The 18,783-nt window shown below is 42.1% G+C and overlaps 1 protein-coding gene and 1 long non-coding RNA gene across 2 annotated transcripts in view; one reads left to right on the top strand and one right to left on the bottom strand.

Moving 5' to 3' along the window:
* Window positions 1–842, top strand: part of LOC114895292 — a 3,677-nt gene extending 2,835 nt beyond the window's left edge. Inside the window, exon 2 of the long non-coding RNA XR_003793510.1 lies at window positions 567–842. This is a non-coding gene — a long non-coding RNA (uncharacterized LOC114895292). The remainder of the gene's footprint in view (window positions 1–566) is intronic.
* FBXW8 (F-box and WD repeat domain containing 8) overlaps window positions 1–18,783 on the bottom strand; it is a 112,870-nt gene that overhangs the window by 55,956 nt on the left and 38,131 nt on the right. The window contains exon 5 of the mRNA XM_029222526.1: window positions 12,083–12,240. Within this exon, the coding sequence (XP_029078359.1) occupies window positions 12,083–12,240 (158 nt within the window). The remainder of the gene's footprint in view (window positions 1–12,082; window positions 12,241–18,783) is intronic.

Below are 18,783 nucleotides of genomic sequence, written 5' to 3'. Positions count from 1 at the left end.
AGAGGGAGAGAGGGAGAGAGGGAGAGAGGGAGAGAGGGAGAGAGATATGCAGTAACCAAAAATAGCACAGGTCCCAGTAGTAACATTTTTGGTGACTGCTTTCCCTCTTGCATGTCTCACGTCTAAGCGTAAGGTGCTCCTTGTAACCAGTTGCGTAAAATATCTGCATCACAGGCACGTGTTAAAGAATCTGTGTGTTAAAGAGACATGTGCTGAAGAAACCAGTCGTTAAGAGATTTTCAAGGATGCTTCAAGGGTTATTTCTTTGGGCTTCTTCATGTTTGATTCATGTATTAAATCGGGCATTTAGAATAAATAAATAAATATACCCATAGCACTCACTGAACGTGTACCTCTTCACTCATTAAGTCTACACAACATCACTATGAAATGTAAGCCAGAGATGTAAGTGGCGTGAAGTTTGAGAGGACAAAACAAGTTCTGCTTTCATGGGAGAAGAGGCCAGTAGGACATTAAAATCAGTGTAAACAAGGGACATAAAGAAGGGCTAAATCATGGAGGGTCTTGAAACAGAAAAAACTAAATGAAATTTATCTCTCACCTAGATGCTGCATCCACTGTGCATGTCATCCTCAACATCCCAGCTGAACAGAGCTCTAAAGCTGAACTCTCTTGCTTATGGCAGAAAAACAATACATATGAAGTATTCTGGAAGCTGCATTCCAGACTGACAAGGGAATGTGAATGGGCTTGTGGACCAATGAAGTGACTGGTTAGTGCATAAGCAAAGGAACGACAAGACATAAGATCACCAAAGCAGAAACTGAGTCAAGAAGGAGGAAAGATGAATATATTTAGTGGTCTCAAGTTCAAAGCAGAAAGAAAGAACATTCTAAAAAGAAGAATCAAAAACAAAGAGACAGTAAATTAAAAAGGAGGCAAGTGATATAGTGTAGGAATATGACAATGTGACTAAATAGAAGCATTTACAGTTAGCAAAGTCAAAGGAAAAACAGATCGATGGGGAAGAATTTGGACCAGCTCTTCTATAAGGGCAAGTGCAGAGAAGGCAGACAGCGCAAGGAAGACATCATCGCGCACACAGCCACTAACTCCAGCCAATTTTCTCCTGCACTACAACTAAGTGATGTAAACAATATAGAGTATATCTGGAAAACTATATCAGACACTGGGAGTGGTCAACGTCTCTAGAGAAGAGAGGGGGTGACTGGGGGGAACCAGGACCCAGTAGTGGTAGGGAGAGAAAGAACACTTTTTTACTACATGTTTTTTCTACATGTAATACTACATCAAACAATTTGTTATAATTTGTACACATATATTTATAAATATTAATTTTATCAGTGATGAGATAACTTTATTATTTTTCCCAATCATAATCCACATTTTATAATTAATATTTAACACGGATATACAATATTAAATTAAAAACTCAAATTCTACTTCCGATTCATTGATGGGTTAAAGTGAATTAAATTCCAAAGGAAAGGGCTTCCCTCGTGGCGCAGCGGTTAGGAGTCCGCCTGCCAATGCAGGGGACATAGGTTCGAGCCCTGGTCCTGGAAGATCTCACATGCCAAGGAGCAACTAAACCTGTGCGCCACAACTACTGAGCCTGCTCTCTAGAGCCCGCGAGCCTCAACTGCTGAGCCCGCATGCCACAACTACTGAAGCCCGTGTGCCTAGAGCCCGTGTTCTGCAACAGGAGAGCGCACCACAATGAGAAGCCCGCACACCGCCGCAAGGAGTGGCCCCCGCTCGCCGCAACTAAAGGGAGCCCACGCGCAGCAGGGAAGACCCAATGCAGCCAAAAATGAATAAATAAAATAAATTTTTAAAAAAAACAAAAACTCCAAAGGAATCCGTAACATCACCACCACTTCTCCTGGATCAGGCCGGCACAGGGCCTGGGCTAGGACTAGCATTCAGTAAGTCTTAGCCTCCTTGTTCTTTTTCTTTTTAAAACTACTGTTTACTGCTAACAGGAAAATATGTCTGTCTTCAAAAATAGCTCCACTCATATGTTGAGTGATATAACTGTATAATATTTAGAAACCTGTGTAATTTAAAAGCAGTGCTGGTAACTACTGAAGCTGAGGGACAGGGATATGGGGGCTCATCAGACTATTCTTTCCACTTTTGAATATTTTGAATTTTCCATAATAAAACGGTTTTAAAAAATAATTTGAAAGGCTATCCCTAACAAAAGTAAAAACATATTAACTTGTATCTTACAAATGTTTTCAGTAGCTGCCCTGAAAACTAAGTGACTTCTCAATTAGGATGGATTTACAATGAAACTTCTAATGATGACACCAGAGGATTTTTACATCTATGTTCATGAGGACTATCAATCTGTAGTATACTTGTTATCATATATTAGTTATTATTTTTTCTCCTTTAGTCTTGATAGGTAATGCTGGCCTCACAAGCTGAGTTGAGAAGTGTTCCTCTTCGTCTATTTTATGGAAGTGTGTAGAATAGGTATTATTTCTTCCTTAAGTGTCTGGTAGAATTCACCAGTAAAGCCATTTGGCTTGCAGTCTTCTTTGTGGACACTTCTAAATTACAAATTCAATTTCTTTAATAGAAATATAGCTATTCATGTTTTACAGTTCTTATTAAGTGAACTTAGGTAGTTTGTTTTTAAAAAAATCAATTTATCCATTTTATCTAACTGGTTGAATTTACTGGCATAAAGTTGTTCAAAAGAGTTCACTGTAACTTTTTAATATCTATAGGATCTGTAGTGATGTCCCCTCTTACATTCCTGATGTTAGTAATTCATTTCTTTTCTCTTTTTGTCCTGATCAACCTGGTTAGGGTTTGTCAATCTGATCAAAATTTTCAAAGGAACAGTTGCCCATTTCATTGATTTTCCTCTATTGTTTTTTTCTCTATTCTATTTCATTGATTTCTGCCCTTATCTTTATTACTTTATTCCTTCCACTTATTTTGTTTAACTTTCTCTTCTTTTTCTAGTTTAAGGTGAAAAGCTATACTGTTAATTTGAGACTTTCTCTTTTCTAATATAAGCGCTTAATGCTATAAATTTCCCTCTAAGCATTGCCTTAGCTACATCCCATATACTGATATACTGTTTCTAATTTTCATTCAGTTCAAAATTTATGCATCGTGCTGTGTCATTAAAAATCAGTGTTCAATATATACGGAATCTAAAAAAATGGTTCTAATGAACCTAGGGGCAGGACAGTAATAAAGACGCAGACGTAGAGAATGGACTTGAGGACACGGAGGGGGAAGGGTAAGCTGGGACGAAGTGAGAGAGTAGCACTGACATATATACAATACCAAAAGTAAAATGTACAGCTAGTGGGAAGCAGCTGCAACATATAGGGAGATCAGCTCGGTGCTGTGTGACCACCAAGACGGGTGGGATAAGGAGGGTGGGAGGGAGATGCAAGAGGGAGGGGATATGGGGACATATGTATACATATAGCTGATTCACTTCGTTATACAGCAGAAACACAACATTGTAAAGCGATTATACTCCAGTAAAGACGTTAAAAAAAAAAATCAGTGTTCAATATACACTATAGAATATTAGCCATAAAAAGGAACGAAAATGAGTTATTTTTAGCGAGGTGGATGGACCTAGAGTCTCATACAGAGTGAAGTCAGTCAGGAAGAGAAAAACAAATACCGTATGCTAACGCATATATATGGAATCTGGAAAACTGGTACTGATGAACCTAGTGGTAGGGCAGGAATAAAGATGCAGACATTGAGAACGGACTTGAGGATACAGTGGGGGAAGGGGAGGCTGGGACACAACGAGAGAGTAGCACTGACATATATACACTACCAAATGTAAAATAGATACCTAGTGGGACACTACTGCATAGCAGAGGGAGATCAGCTCGGTGCTTTGTGATGACCTAGAGGGGTGGGATAGGGAGGGTGGGAGGGAGGCTCAAGAGGGAGGGATATGGGGATATATGTATGCATATAGCTGATTCACTTTCTTGTACAGCAGAAACTAACACAACATTGTAAAGCGATTATACTCCAATAAAGATGTACTAAAAAAAAATATCCATGTTCAGTAAAACCACCCCCCAATTAACCAAAGGATTAACACCAAACCTTGTATCATAAATGCAATGTGCCACTGTTTCCTGCATGATAAAACTATTTCAAATTATTTTCACTAGTAACTTCAAAATTTTGTAGTTATCCTAGAAATTGACCATCTGCTAATGTGTGCCTAAAGCATGAGAACTTCCCTCTCCAGTGTTTCGTGAATTTGAGAGTTTGCAGACCTCTAAGAATTCATCTATGAATCAGTCAGTGTGAAAAACAAAGCATTACAAGGCACACAGGTAATCACTTGGTGCCAACAGCCTATGACTATAAAATGCAAATTCAAATGAGATCTCACAGTATGGTTTAGTTACAAGGTCAAAAGATCCAGATTCCTTTTTAAAATTACCATAAAAATACACAGATTTAAAAAAACTTTCTGGGCTTCCCTGGTGGCACAGTGGTTGAGCCAATGCAGGGGACACGGGTTCGAGCCCTGGCCTGGGAGGATCCCACATGCCGCAGAGCAACTGGGCCTGTGAGCCACAACTGCTGAGCCTGCGCATCTGGAGCCTGTGCCGCGCGACAGGAGAGGCCGCGACAGTGAAAGGCCCCCGCACCGCGATGAAGAGTGGCCCCCGCTTGCCACGGAGAAAGCCCTCACACAAAACGAAGACCCAACACAGCCATAAATAATAATTAATAAATAAATAAATAAATAAATAAATAAATAAATAAATAAATAAATAATCAATCCTTCCCTCTACTAAAAAAAAAAAAATTTCCTAGAGATCTCACAACTCCCACCCACGATTTTATCTGTGGAATGCTACTTAAGGAACACTGAACTATTATTTAGTTACAATGCATATTCAGTCCAAAGTACATATAAGCAAGTGTAAAACAAATATAACTTCAAACTCCCCTCACTGAAGAATAGAAAAACTTTAAAAAAGCATTTTTATTCAGCAACTTCCTCCATCACATAAACATAGTCTCTATGGCTTGTCTATGAAACAAAATCTAACACCCTAGACCATTCCCGGTGGCAGTCAACTTTAAAGTTCAATGCCCTAAGAAATACTTCCTCAGTACTGAAAGAACCACCTCAGTTCAAAACTCTACATTTCAATTTCTAAATCCACTCTGAATATCTTTAAAACGTGAGCACTCTTACTATTAAGAAAAAAGGACTCCATCTGGTATTTTTTTGGTTTTTATCAGAAAGTTGTTTCATATTGTTTTATCCACCAAGTGTCTGAATAAGACTCCTAAGACCTAAGGGTAGGCAACGGTTTCAGGCAAGAATTACTTATTGAAACTTTTAAGAGAAAAATGACCAGAAAAGGCAGGCCTTGAAAAAACACAAAATTCTCCACAATCCACAGTCAGGTGTCCTAGCCATCTCCCAAGCAATGCATTAGTATGTTAATAATCCACTTCTGAAACACCAGGGGAGAGGAGGAGATTGAATATTACATTCAAAGGTTATGTTATTAAATTGAAATGTCATCATCAACATACAAATGAGAGACATAAACAAAACTATTGAAGAACTGATTTTTTAATTAAACATAAAGTTACAAATAAAACTTTAGAAGCACCTAGTCTCTATAGCCGGCTAAAATATGGTCCTACTGTTCACTGCTAAAAAGAAGCTTGGAGAGACCCACTCCCATCCATTGTGTGCACGAGAGTAAATGAGAAATCATAGTCACTTCAGCCCAGGTCAGGCACAGCCCTGAACAATGGAGCATGCGTGCATTCAGACAATTGCACTAGGAGTGCTGCAGGAGTGGATGAGCCACTTTGCCTTGCTTGATGGCACCACAGAGAGACGACTGTTGGCTGTCCTATCTAGGCTTCCACATGCTAATGTGCACTGGGTCTTGTCTCTCCTCTCTCCACTGAGGGGGACAAATAAGAACTTCTTTGCACCTAAGAAGTGTGTAATCTCATTTCTCACCGAAGAGTGAGTTTTCGTGACAAACTCTGAACAGGGAGTGGGTTTCGAGTATGCTGCCATTCCCCAATGCTGTGGCTCCAGGCCAAAGGCAGGCAAGCATGGAGCAGATGGAGTCCTGGCAAGGTCTGCACTGTCCCTGCATTAGTAGCATCTGCTCATTACTCAGAACCTTCGCCTGCTTTATCTAATGCTCCAGGAAAAGCATTTTGATTTGATTCATTTCGGTACGGTAACGTGCAACACAATTAGTGGTAAAATCAAACTGGAGGACGGCCAGTGCTGACAATCGGAAACAAGGCAGAAGAAATATGAGGCCAGTGGGTTGGAATTCAAAAAATCACAACTGTGGATCATCTTGCCAAATCTCAACACCCCAGGTGGGTGGTACAGTGTTCCTGCAGGGCCAGGAGGCTAAGAAGGACGTGGGGATGACTAACTTTTTCCCAAAGCAGTTTCCATCTCCCCCTCTGGACCTGACTCCTTCTGCGGAGAATATGTGTACAGACCGACCATCAAGGGGGTCTCAATGGCTACAGAGCTTCCCTTTGGCACAAACAGGGAGCTGAAGTTCACTGGCTCATTTTATTATCTTATTCTTCTTTTCTGTGGGGCACAGTCACGAATTTCAGACCTCATGAGGTGAATTTCCTTTGTGCTAGCTATGGTACTGCCTAAGAAAGCGCATGTTCCCTGCTCCTAGAAAGAAGCAATACAAAATGTGTGTTTGATTATTTCAACCTGTCTTTGGCCAGAAGTAGTTACTCAGGAGTGTGTTGGTACAAATAGCACAATGACAATCTGTTAAACTGAAGTTAAGACCAAAGACAATGCTACCTGAGGTCTGGGGTGAGGTTGGAGGCGGGGAATGAGAAGCTGTTGCTTATCTCAGAAAGTAACAATTCCCATCAGACTGGTAAAACAAGCTGAGTGAGAGAGGAGCAAGAAAACACAAGAGCTTTTATCAAAGAAACAATCCAAATACCAAAAGGAATTCAAGACAAAGCAAAGATTTCAGTGTAAACGATGCAGCCAAGGAAGTACTATAGATTTTACCCACAGAAGGGCAAAATGAAACCCAAAATAATAAGACAGACAAACGTGATGATGTAAGTGTAAACAACTAGACAGATCAACTGAACAGAATGTAACATCCAGAAACAGACCGAAATACTAAAAGAGTTTCATATGCAAAAACTTGTAAAGGCAGCACCTCAAACCAGTGAGGTAGAGATGGGCTTTCTAATAAGAGATGCTGGAAAGATACAATCAGATTCATATGCTATTCTAGGATGAACTCTATACTGGTCAAGATTCAAATATAAAGATAAGCCATAACACTATCATCCAAAAGAACACAAATAACAAATGTTGGCGAGGATGCAGAGAAAAGGGAACCCTTATACACTGCTGGTGGGAATGTGAATTGGTGCAGCCACTGTGGAAAACAGTACGGAGGTTCCTCCAAAAACTACAATTGTAACTACCATATGACTAAGCAATTCCACTCCTGGGCATGTATTTGAAAAAAATGAAAACGTTAATTTGAAAAGATACATGCACTCCAATCTTCATAGCAGCATTATTTACAATAGCCAAGATATGGAAGCAACCTAATTGCCCATCAACAGATGAATGGGTAAAGAAGATGTGGTGTACACACACACACACACACACACACACACACACACACACTGGAATACTTCTCAGCCATAAAAAAGAATGGAATTTTGCCATTTGCAACAACACGGATGGACTTAGAGGGCATTATGGTAAGTGAAATAAGTCAGACAGAGAAAGACAGATACTGTATGATCTCACTTATACGTTGAATCTTAAAAATACAACAAACTAGCAAATACAACAAAAAAGAAGCAGACTCACAGATACAGAGAATAAACTAGTGGTTACTACCGGGAGTAGGGGTTTAAGAGGCACAAACTACTATGTATAAAATAAATAAGCTACAAGGATATATTGTACAGCACAGGGAATATAGTCAATATTTTATAATAACTATAAATGGAGTACAACCTTTAAAAATTGTGAATCACTATGTTGTACACCTGAAATTTATATAGTATCATCTCAATAAAAAAAAAATTTTATTAAAGCCCAAACAGTAACAGAAGAAAAAAGAATTACAAGTAGCAGGTACACATGTGAAAAAATTCAACCTCTCTCACACTAAGAGAAATGTAAGTTGAAACATTTGGATACCATTTCTTATCTATCAAAGTGACAAATACTGAACAGTTTGAAACATACTTTGCTGAGAAAATGGGCACAACTTCATACCCTGCTGGTTCGAGTGCAAAATAATATAAGCCCATTCGCATCCACCTTTTGACCCAGACATTTTTGTAGGAAATAATCCTTCCTGCATTCACATGAAATGTCATACGTACAAGGCTTTTCACTATCACACTGTAATAGCAAAAGCATAACACAACTGTTCCTCAATAAAGGACTGTGTAAATAAACCACAGTGTGTGTACACAATGGAATACCATGAAAAAGGAGCATCTTCTCCATACACTGACGTGGACAACGTTTCAAACTGTGTCATTAACGAGATGTAAGCATTCCCAGGTTTATTACAGCATTATTTACAATAGCCAAGATATGGATACAAGCCAAATGCCCATCAGTGGATGAATGGATAAAAAAGACGTGGTATACAGACACAATAAAACATTATTCAGCCATGAGAAAGAAGGAAATCCTGCCATTTTCAACAACGCGGATGGACTTTGAGCATATTATGCTAAGTGAGATAAGTCAGACAGAGAAAGACAAGAACTGTATGGTATCACCTACATGTGAAATCTAAAAAAGTCAAACCTGTTTAAAAAAAAACGGAGTAAAATGGTGGTTACGGGGGGGGGGGGGGCAGGAACAGGTGGGATAAGACTGATGGTGTTTAAAGGTACAAACTTGTAACAAGTGGTGAATAAACCACAGGGTTCTAATGTATAGTATAATGAATACAGATAACAATATTGTACTATAATTATGTAATGTGATAAATATCACTACAATGGCAGTCATATTACAGTATATAAATGTAACACAGTGTACACCTTAAACTTACACAATGTTACATGTCAAATTTATACAATTAAAAAAAAGATACGCCATTAAGTGAAAAAAAACCAAGGTATGGAATGATATAAAGTAGTACGCTATCTTTTGTTTAAAATGGGGGGGGGGGACTTCCCTGGTGGCGAAGTGGTTAAGAATCCGCCTGCCAATGCGGGGGACACAGGTTCGTTCCCTGGTCCAGGAAGATCCCACATGCTGCGGAGCAACTAAGCCCGTGCGCCGCAACTACTGAAACCCACGCCCCTAGAGCCCGTGCTCTGCAACAAGAGAAACCACCGCAATGACAAGCCTGCACACCACAACGAAGAATAGCCCCCATTCACCAAAACTAGAGAAAGCCCACGCGCAGCAAAGATGACCCAAAGCAGCCAAAAAAAGAAAAAAAGGGGGGCGGGGAGAGAATGTGAATAGATACTAATACTTGCTTGTATTTACAATAAAGAAATACTGGAAGGATAGAAAACAAACTAAAAAATATGGTTGCTTTAGAATGGAGTGGACAAAAATGGGTAGAAGCAAGACTTTGCAATGCATAACTTTATATATTAACTTGACCTTACATCCCTTAAAATGTATTACTTAGTCAAATGCATTAAATTACAAAATAAAACCCACTCATTTATGGATTAAAAAATTAAAATCACATATTCACATACATACATAACGACCGTCTAGAAAAATAAACCATAAAGTCCATTGAAGAATAAGGGACAAATTGAAAAAATATTTAAAATCAATGACAAGGGTTATTTCCTTAGCCCTTTATTTTCAACTGCAGGAGGTAACAACCCAAAGAAAATGGGGAAACAATTTGCAGAGAAAGAAATACAAACACCTAAAAACACAATGAAAAGATGTTCATATATACTTATATAAAGAAAGGTAAACAAAAACAACAGTGAAATACCATGTCCACCTATCAGACAAGCATGAGGAAGCAGTCATTCTCATATACTTTTAGTGAGACTATAAACTAGTGAAACCTTTTTGGAGGGCAATCTGGCAGCATTTATCAAAACGTAAAGCATCTGTAGCCTCCAATCCGGTATTACTGGTAATTTACTCTGTGACTATACTTGCGTAAGTCCATCACGATACTTGTTCAAGGATATCGTTTTGCAGCACTGCTTTTCATAACAACAACAACAACAACAACCACCAATCCAAATGTGCATCGTTAAGGGCCCTAATAAATAAATTATCGTGCAGCCACATAGTGCAATACTACACAAGCTGAAAAAGAGCAGGTTTACCTGTAAGTGCTAATATGGGAAGATCCCAAGATGTGTCATTAGTGAAAAATCAACATGCAGAAGAGTACACAGAGCGGGACATGCGTGTGAAACGTGACAGGAACTAGGAGTAGGGGAGCAGGGAGGAACACTTCAACTTCTTTTTGTATACATTTTTTTTTATATATTACCCTTTTGTGCTTTGAATTTTAACTACGAAATTTTTTTAAACCAAGTATTTAAAATACATTATGACAATTATTTGCCAAGTATTTACTGAAAAAAGAAGTTTCCCTAGCCTATCTACAAGGCTTCCTATTATTTCTGTGCAACGACAGGGATAAGGGTGACAACTACAATTCTAACCAACAAACTAAAACCGGCAGCACACTTGCACATCACCAAAAACTCTATTTTCAAGCTCACAAGATATGAGATGTGAGGGTGCAAAAAACTGAGATGCACCTCTTTATAAGTGTCTCTGTGGAGTTATTACATAAACAGCACTACATCCCTGGCATGGCCCAGAAGACACAACCAAAGTTCTCGATTTGCGACTGGTGAATGATTCAACCTCAAGGAAATAACTTAGTCGGCTTCTCTGGACCTCAGTTTCCCGATCTGAAGAAGAATGTGTGTGTGGCAGGAAGAGGCTACTGGATGGTTCTAAAACTGTATATGATTCTAACTTAAAAGTATTACAACTTCTGCATAGTTGTTTGAAAAAACCTCATTGATAATTCGGCACATAGGAATCACACTCAAACTGCTCTTATGTTATCTATCCAGGATGTTAACAAACATACACGAACTATGACATACCCCAGAGACAGTTTAGCTGAATTTCTAGAGGCTGAAAGGAAAATCCATCAATGGTGCCCAACTAATGTCAAACCAAAAAAACAGAGTTCATGTTAAAGTAATAAAATGAAAATATTTAATATTTCACCTCTAATTTTTATTTCTTAAATGGCATATGGATATAAAATTCCCCATTAGGTCCTTTACTACAGTCTTGTCCCTCTGAGCTACCTCTGAAGATCTGCAACCACGCCGTGACAGGAACGCTAACATCCTGCAATATCTTGTGATCCGGCTTTCAGGCAAGTGGGGAGACAAAGCTTTTGGAGACTCAAACTTTACAACGTAATGGAAGTTAGGCGCATGAGAGGTAGTATACAATATCACAGCCATCACAATTATTAGACTCTTCTTACCTAGTTCTGTAAATCCACAGCTGCCCACACACAAAAAGAATTCTGTTGGTCCCAGAGAGACAACGTATTACCATAAATTATCTCGTATGGTATGTAAGTGCCAGGAAAAGGTAGGCCCTGCCTACCTTTATTTTTCTATTTCCATATTTGTCAATAGATTATCTATGTCTATCCTCTTTTCACTCTTTCCTTTGGATCAAGCAGAGACGAAAGGAAAAGTAGGCCAAGTATATTTAACACCAAACAAGTTATTTGCTTAAGATGGCTTGGCCAGCCTTGTCTGGCTCTAAAACCTAGCCCTACAGTTCCAGTAGGAATTAAACACCAGTTTGAAAGGGCGCTGTGTTCCAATGCCTACTAATGCATTGAGGGTTACTGGCCAACTTCTTCACATAAAGGCAAGAATAAGGGTGTGTGTGTGAACATGTGTGTGCCCACATGTATGTACGGAGGGATTATGGGTGGAGCCGGCCACAGCTGCTTAATTTCTGTCAAGCTTTTTTTTTTCCTTAACAGGGAGGAGGCTTGTGGTTACTTACCATCCTCATAAGCCGCTACCGCCAGCGAGCTGTTTATCCTCACAAAGGAGACATATGGCTGCATTCCAGGCTCATCCTCCTCGTAGTCCGATTCCAGGAAGGGGGCTGTGTAGTCCCAGGTGCGGGTGTCCCACACCCTCACGTCCCCTGATGTATATCTGGAAAAGAAGGACACGCTTGGTTCCAAATGGGGAGTGAAGAGCAGGGCCACCGTGGAGAGAATGGGGAAGCCTTAAAACGACAGAGGAGTCAGATCTGGCCGGTGTGGAGCCACTGCTTCAACACTGTTTACACGAGTCACTCCAACAAGAGGAAATGGCAACTCCGTAACAGAAAGGCCAAGAGCACGTTTCCTGTTCTCGTAGCACAATGGGGACAATTTCAAGTGAGAATACTGTAATAAAAAATTGGGTAGCAAGATCTCCTTGTTTTTCCTTTTTGACTATTATAACCAATCTGCTACCGTAAGTCCTCCCAGTAAAGGGATCACTAGCAGAAATGTGTAGAAGCCACGCTATTTATACACAGACGCACACACGTGAAAGACAGAGAGGGAACTGCTAAGGACTAATGGTCTTACAGGCACAAGCTTTCTAGTACTTCATCCATGCATCAGATTTGACTGATTAAAGTCCCTAAAGACTAATTGATTTGCTGAAACAATTAAATCTTGCCTTTAGCAGCCAGACAGTGCTGCCTTCTCATGAAAAGCTCTTGCCAGCATGTATGACACACCCTGGTTTCGCCCGCTTAGAGGACAGGAGCGCTCACTCTCTCCAATTACACCTGCCTCTGCAGCAAATGCCTCACTCCATCAACGCCAAGGCAGGGCCGGAACCCGCGCAGACACCAGGCCCCGAAGACAATGGAACGGCCAGATGATGAGGTGGTGTGCTGGCTGCCACTGAGGTGTCTACGCTAAGTTCTTCACATCTGCTACAGGGGGTTTGATTCAACATGTAAAGCAACGGTGGGAGAGCACGTTAGAAACGGGGTAATGTATGTATATCGATGCTCCTCTCACTTCACCCCAGCTTCCACCTCCCCCCTCCGGCCCCGTGTCCTCAAGTCCATTCTCTATGTCTACGTCTTTATTCCCGCCCTGCCACTAGGTTCATCAGTACCATTTTTTTTTTTTTTTTTAGATTTCATATATATGCGTTAGCGTACGGTATTTGTTTTTCTCTTTCTCTTATTTCACTCTGCATGACAGACTCTAGGTCCATCCACCTCACTACAAATAACTCAATTTTCTTTCTTTTGATGGCTGAGTACAGGGAGATCAGCTCGGTGCTTTGTGACGACCTAGAGGGAGGCTCAAGAGGGAGGGGATATGGGGATATATGTATGCATATGGCTGATTCACTCTGTTGTACAACAGAAACTAACATAGCATTGTGAAGCAATTATACTCCAATAAAGATTAAAAAAAAAAAAAGAAACGGGGTAAGAGTCTCATGATGAACCCACACAAACACAGAGACAGGCAGACAACTGTAAAGGTGTTCAGTCTTCCTGAGGCCAAGCCATAGTTCCTTCTTTGATCTCACATTACAAGTGTAGAATCGAACAAGATAACTCCAAGATTTATTTAATTACTTAAGTCTATGACATGATGCATCTATGAAGTGGTTATAGATGAATTTCTCATGCGAGGTTTCTTAATAAAGAAACTGGGAATATTCTGATTCAGGAATGCTTCATTTACTAAACGTAGCAGTGTTTCCCTCAAATTATTAGTTGACAGCAAATACGTACATTATGAATTCAAAGGCCATTCTGTCACACACATTCTCTAGGTTGGAGCACTGGACTCTCTCCCTGTAGGACAGTGACTGGAGAGTGTATGTGTAGTGTAAAGAGGCAAATAGGAGACACGTGCTTTCTAAAACTGGACTGATGGGCCTCTGTTTGACCACTGATCCTCCAGTAAACAGAACCGCTCACTCCGTGAGTGTCATTACACCTGGCGATGCACAAGCAAAGGCAGCTATCGATATCACCACGGCCGCTGGCTCCCAGACCCTCCAGGCAGAGCTCCATATCACCTTCAATAAGGAAACCTCCATAAGAACACACACCGCACTGCACCAAAGCTACCAGGCTCACCCTGACACCCTAAAAATGACTCGAGCATTCCCTGCAATACGGCCACATGCTTAGCAACAGAGACACTCAACAGAGATAACATGGTTGAATTTCTAGGCTGTGTATGATTATTAGATTCTTAAGGTTAAATTCTATGTGAAAGGAACCGGCCAATTCAGAAAAGAAGGGTAAGAAGGATGGCAACATCTTTCAGAAATACAGAGAAGGTAAGTGAAAGACAGAGGGAACTCAGGAGATCAGAGGACTCAGGAACTTTGAGAAAAAGAAGTACACAAATCAGGAAAACGTATGTCCTTTCCATCAGTCTTGGTCACTCTGTTTCTTATGACCTGCATATGGGACCACACCAGCCGTCTTCACGTGGTCCTCTGAGGTGCCCCCTTAGTGGATACAGAGGACAGGATTTGGGTGGCCTGAGCGCCACCATCCGCAAGCTCCCTTTACACAAGGAGTTCCAAGGTAAAGCAACAACAACCAAACCAAAACTTGAAAAACTGCTGAACCACACAACCGTGAGCTATGAAATACAATGTGTCTCTCTCTTTTGGGGAAGAGGAGAGATGGAGGGCAGAGGTCACACAGAGAGGAGCATCTTTTAACATCTAAAAGGCTCCTGACCAGCCTCTTCTTCCATGAGGTTGTCCCCTTCCCACTGCAATTCCACCCACCTAAAATTAAACACGTGCTCTCCTCAAAAAGCCTCAGCCCACAACCAGACTGGCCTGTTGCAAGTTCCTGATTCTGTCGGTGACAGCATCCGTCCCAGGTCACTGGTACAAAACCGAGGGGCTCCTCCATACCTCCTTCCCCGGCCACCCACACTGCTATACATGCGGTCAGCACGCCCTTCCTGCCCTTCTCGTTCCCCGTCTGCCACCGGGTCCCGCTCCCACATCAGCTCCCGGCCGCCCCACGGCAGTCTCCTCACTCCTGAGCCTCGCCCACCTGCAGCCAGCCCCGCACCAGCCAAGCCCTCAAAAATACCTGACTACGCGGATCTCTCTCCCTCCACACTAGACCCCGAGCCTTATCATCTACCATGACAGTGGCCTAGACTTTCCTCGAGTGGCAACTGTGTGAGTACGTGTGTAGTCATCTGACTGTTCGTCTCCCCTACGAACCCACAGGCTTCTAAGGTCAGGGGTTGGGTCTTGCTCACTGATGTTGATCCAGTGACCAGAACAGTAGAACTACGATAGTACTTGACACCTAGGAAGCCCTCTGTACATCCTGAGGCCTCAACACCACACTGAATGAAGCTTTAACTACCGGCCAGGCACTGAGAACTCTCCACAAACTGGCCTCCACCCCTCTTCCAGCCTCACTTTCTCCTCTTCCTTAGCATGAGCTGGCCTCTAGCCAGGCCTGCCGTTCACTGGCTTCCACACCATAGGTGTCTCTGCACCTTGGCTCCACCTTTCTGGAGCTCCTTCCCTCCCCATGAACCAGCTGGGTGGGTCAACCTTGGCTACACATTAGAGCCACCTGGGATGCTTTTAAAACTCCCAATACCCAAGGGCACACCAGATCAATGAAATCTGACTCTCTGGGGGTGGAACCAGACAACAGTGTTTCCCAACGTGCCACCAAGATTGAGAACAACCTACCTCACTCAAGCCCACCAACGTCTCAAGGCCTAGCCCAGGCCCTCCTCCTCCATGAAGCCTCTCTGACTCAACTACTGTGCCCTTGGACCTGAAGAAATGGCATTCACTGCTACATCCCACGTCTCCTCACCCTGACCGTGAAGTCCTCGTGAACGCCCTACCTCAATGCCACAGCCTCCATCACAGTGCCTTACACACAGCTGAAAGAAGGGGGTCCCCAGCTGCTTTGAGTGGCATCTCCTTTTCTTTCTGCTGCCCACCTTCTAGTGCTAATGATCAGTGAAACACCCGGAATGCGTGCATCGAGATGCGTCAGACTTCTTGCATTTACTTCCAAACTGATTAAAACCTCTCTATAAAACACGGAATAAGCTAAATTATTTTGGTAAACATGAAATTTTCCATATATATCCGTTTAAATCAACTCCATTCTTCATGGCCAAAAAGCATGATAATAGCATAAATGCTGCAAAACAACTCACAAGGCAAATATAAAAGACTCGGTGTCTCCTTTATGATGGGAAAAGAGAATAAACATCCCATTTCAGCAGGTACTACACGATGACTCAGCAACAGGCTCTAAAATCTAACACATGGAAGCAACCATAGCAGTGGTGCTCAGACTGTGTTAGTGAACTCGTGGTAAAGAAACAGACATTTTCATGAGGGTAAAACACTGGCTGGGGCAGAGGGACCTGGACCAAACTCTAAATGTGATCTAAAAGCGCTTAATAACGTTGGCCAGGAGAAGCAAGAACAGATAGAAAAGGGAGGTAGGGGAAAGGGCTGATTTTTCTCCAGAGCTCCAGATGTCTTTATGGCTGCCTAATGACAATTACACTCAACCAATTAAGACACCACTATGACAGTTGCATTGTCAGTAAGCCTCCGGACCCCAATGTTGATGGCTCTCTAATTAGTGTCTTGCAAAGTACAACTGCGACTAATATATTAGCTGATGTAAGAACACTAAAGAAAAACTAAGGAAGAAAGAAGCCTTTTCCAAACAAGTAAGGACATCCCGGGCCACGGCACGGACCAGTGAAGCTGTATGCTTTTCCCAGTCTTTTTTTATGCTTGGCAACGTTGAGTTTACCTCCAAATAAATAGGTCAGAGACCACAGCTGATTTTTTGTTGAAAGAATGGGAATAGAGCCTCTTTCAAGCTCGGCACACCAGAGCAACTGCCAATTTAAAATGATTTACCACGGAAGAGCTTTCATTAACTAGTACATTTCCAATAAGCAGACTGCTTATTTGGACTAGGAGACCTGAAGAAAATGGAAGAAGTGCTGTACAGCTGCAAACAACCTTGAACCTTTCTCCTCCTCTAAGGAGCCAAGCAGGTGGGAGCTGTGGGGGGGATGGTTCCATTTTGCTTCCAGCTGCCAGTGATTTGCTAAAAAAATTTTTTTCAAGGCTCTTCACAACAACCTGGGGCACTGTTTTAAGAATCTGGTAGTCAGGTTAAGTGACTTACCCAAGGTCACAAGAAACATTTTAATGGCACAGCTGGGGTCAAACCGGGTCCCCAGGCTTTTCTCTAACTGCTGCTTTAGCCAACAAGTCACTCTGCCTCCTCCGATGAGCGTCTGTAAACACATATGGCTTTTAAGAACCATCCCCATTTAAGTGCAATATAAGGAATTCACTGTTTTCAATACTGTGACTCAGGCTTGCCGGACATAGCCCCTGACCCTAACTCATCAATTCTACCACTACAGCTCAACTGAAAGGCAAGAAGCCAACAACAAAAAAGCTCAGTATGCTGGCAAGGGGCGTGGGACTGGGCAGATGCAAAGGTGCCGCCTACACATGCTTCACAGGTGATGTGGGAGCACATGTGGGATGGCTGGTAAAACTTCACCCTCTACAGGACCATAGTCACACAGCCACCCCCAAAGTCACAAGTCTATTCTGATCAAGTACTCACAGCAGCCAAAAGGAGCCTTGTTATGAGGCCTCAGGCCAGGAACAGCAAATGGTTTCATTTGTGTGTCAAATCCAATAAATCAGTAGCGGCTGCCTACAGCCCTGTGTTGAGAAGGATTCTGAAGCTGTATTCCATCCAACTCACCAGAAAAATAAATGCTGTAACGGATTTTTCATGCCCACCGTTGGTTTGGGAGTGAGGAGCCACGGAATCTATGCAAGTTACTTGTGTCCTTACTCCATACAAAACTCTGCCTGGGGACTTCCCTGGTGGCCCAGTGTGTAAGACTCCACGCTCCCAACGCAGGGGGCCCGGGTTCGATCCCTGGTCGGGGAACTAGGTGCCGAATGCCACAGCTAAAGGAGCCTGCGTGCCGCAACTAAGACCTGGTGCAGCCAAATAAATAAATAAAAACTCTGCCTGGCCAACTCCTAGTCATCCCTTCCAGACTCAACTGAGAAGTCACTTCTCAGGAGAAACCCTGCCTGACTTGGAGCCTACACTAGGTGCCTCTCCCCAGTGTGTTAGGGTGCCCGCTCTTCCCCTACCCTAACCTCTCTCACACTGTCCTGTAACCACCTGTAACTGTATCCCTTTGGCCTATGAGCAAGGGATGTGTACCCCTCCCCTCAGCAAGGAAAGCAAGGGATGTGTACCCCTCCCCTCAACAAGGAATGTGTCCGCAGTATTCATCTGTGCTTAGTACATACTGAATGAACGATTCTGACTTAAACTCAAAAGATGGAAGTGGTTTAAAGCCTACAAAGCAATTAGGCAGAGGCCCCTACAAGTGCAGTGCCCACATTTCAAGAAATGTTCATTATGCCCTTAACATGCAGAGGTTTTAGGAGCTAGTCACACATACTCCATACTTTCTTTAGTAATACCAAAGATTACAAATCAATGAAAGCAAGAGTATTTACTGTTTTCTATGAAACATGACTGTGTTGTATTATGCAATTAACAAAATGAGCTCGATCCCACGGCGCAGTCTTTCTGTGGAAATGCTCTACTACAAATAAAATGAGCTCGATCCCACGGCGCAGTCTTTC

The sequence above is a fragment of the Monodon monoceros genome, unplaced genomic scaffold, assembly GCF_005190385.1.
Source record: "Monodon monoceros isolate NGI ecotype Baffin Bay Population unplaced genomic scaffold, NGI_Narwhal_1 Super_Scaffold_1, whole genome shotgun sequence".
Lineage (NCBI taxonomy): Eukaryota > Metazoa > Chordata > Mammalia > Artiodactyla > Monodontidae > Monodon > Monodon monoceros.
Note: the sequence above shows the minus strand (reverse complement) of the source record. Positions and strands in the feature narration are given on the sequence as shown.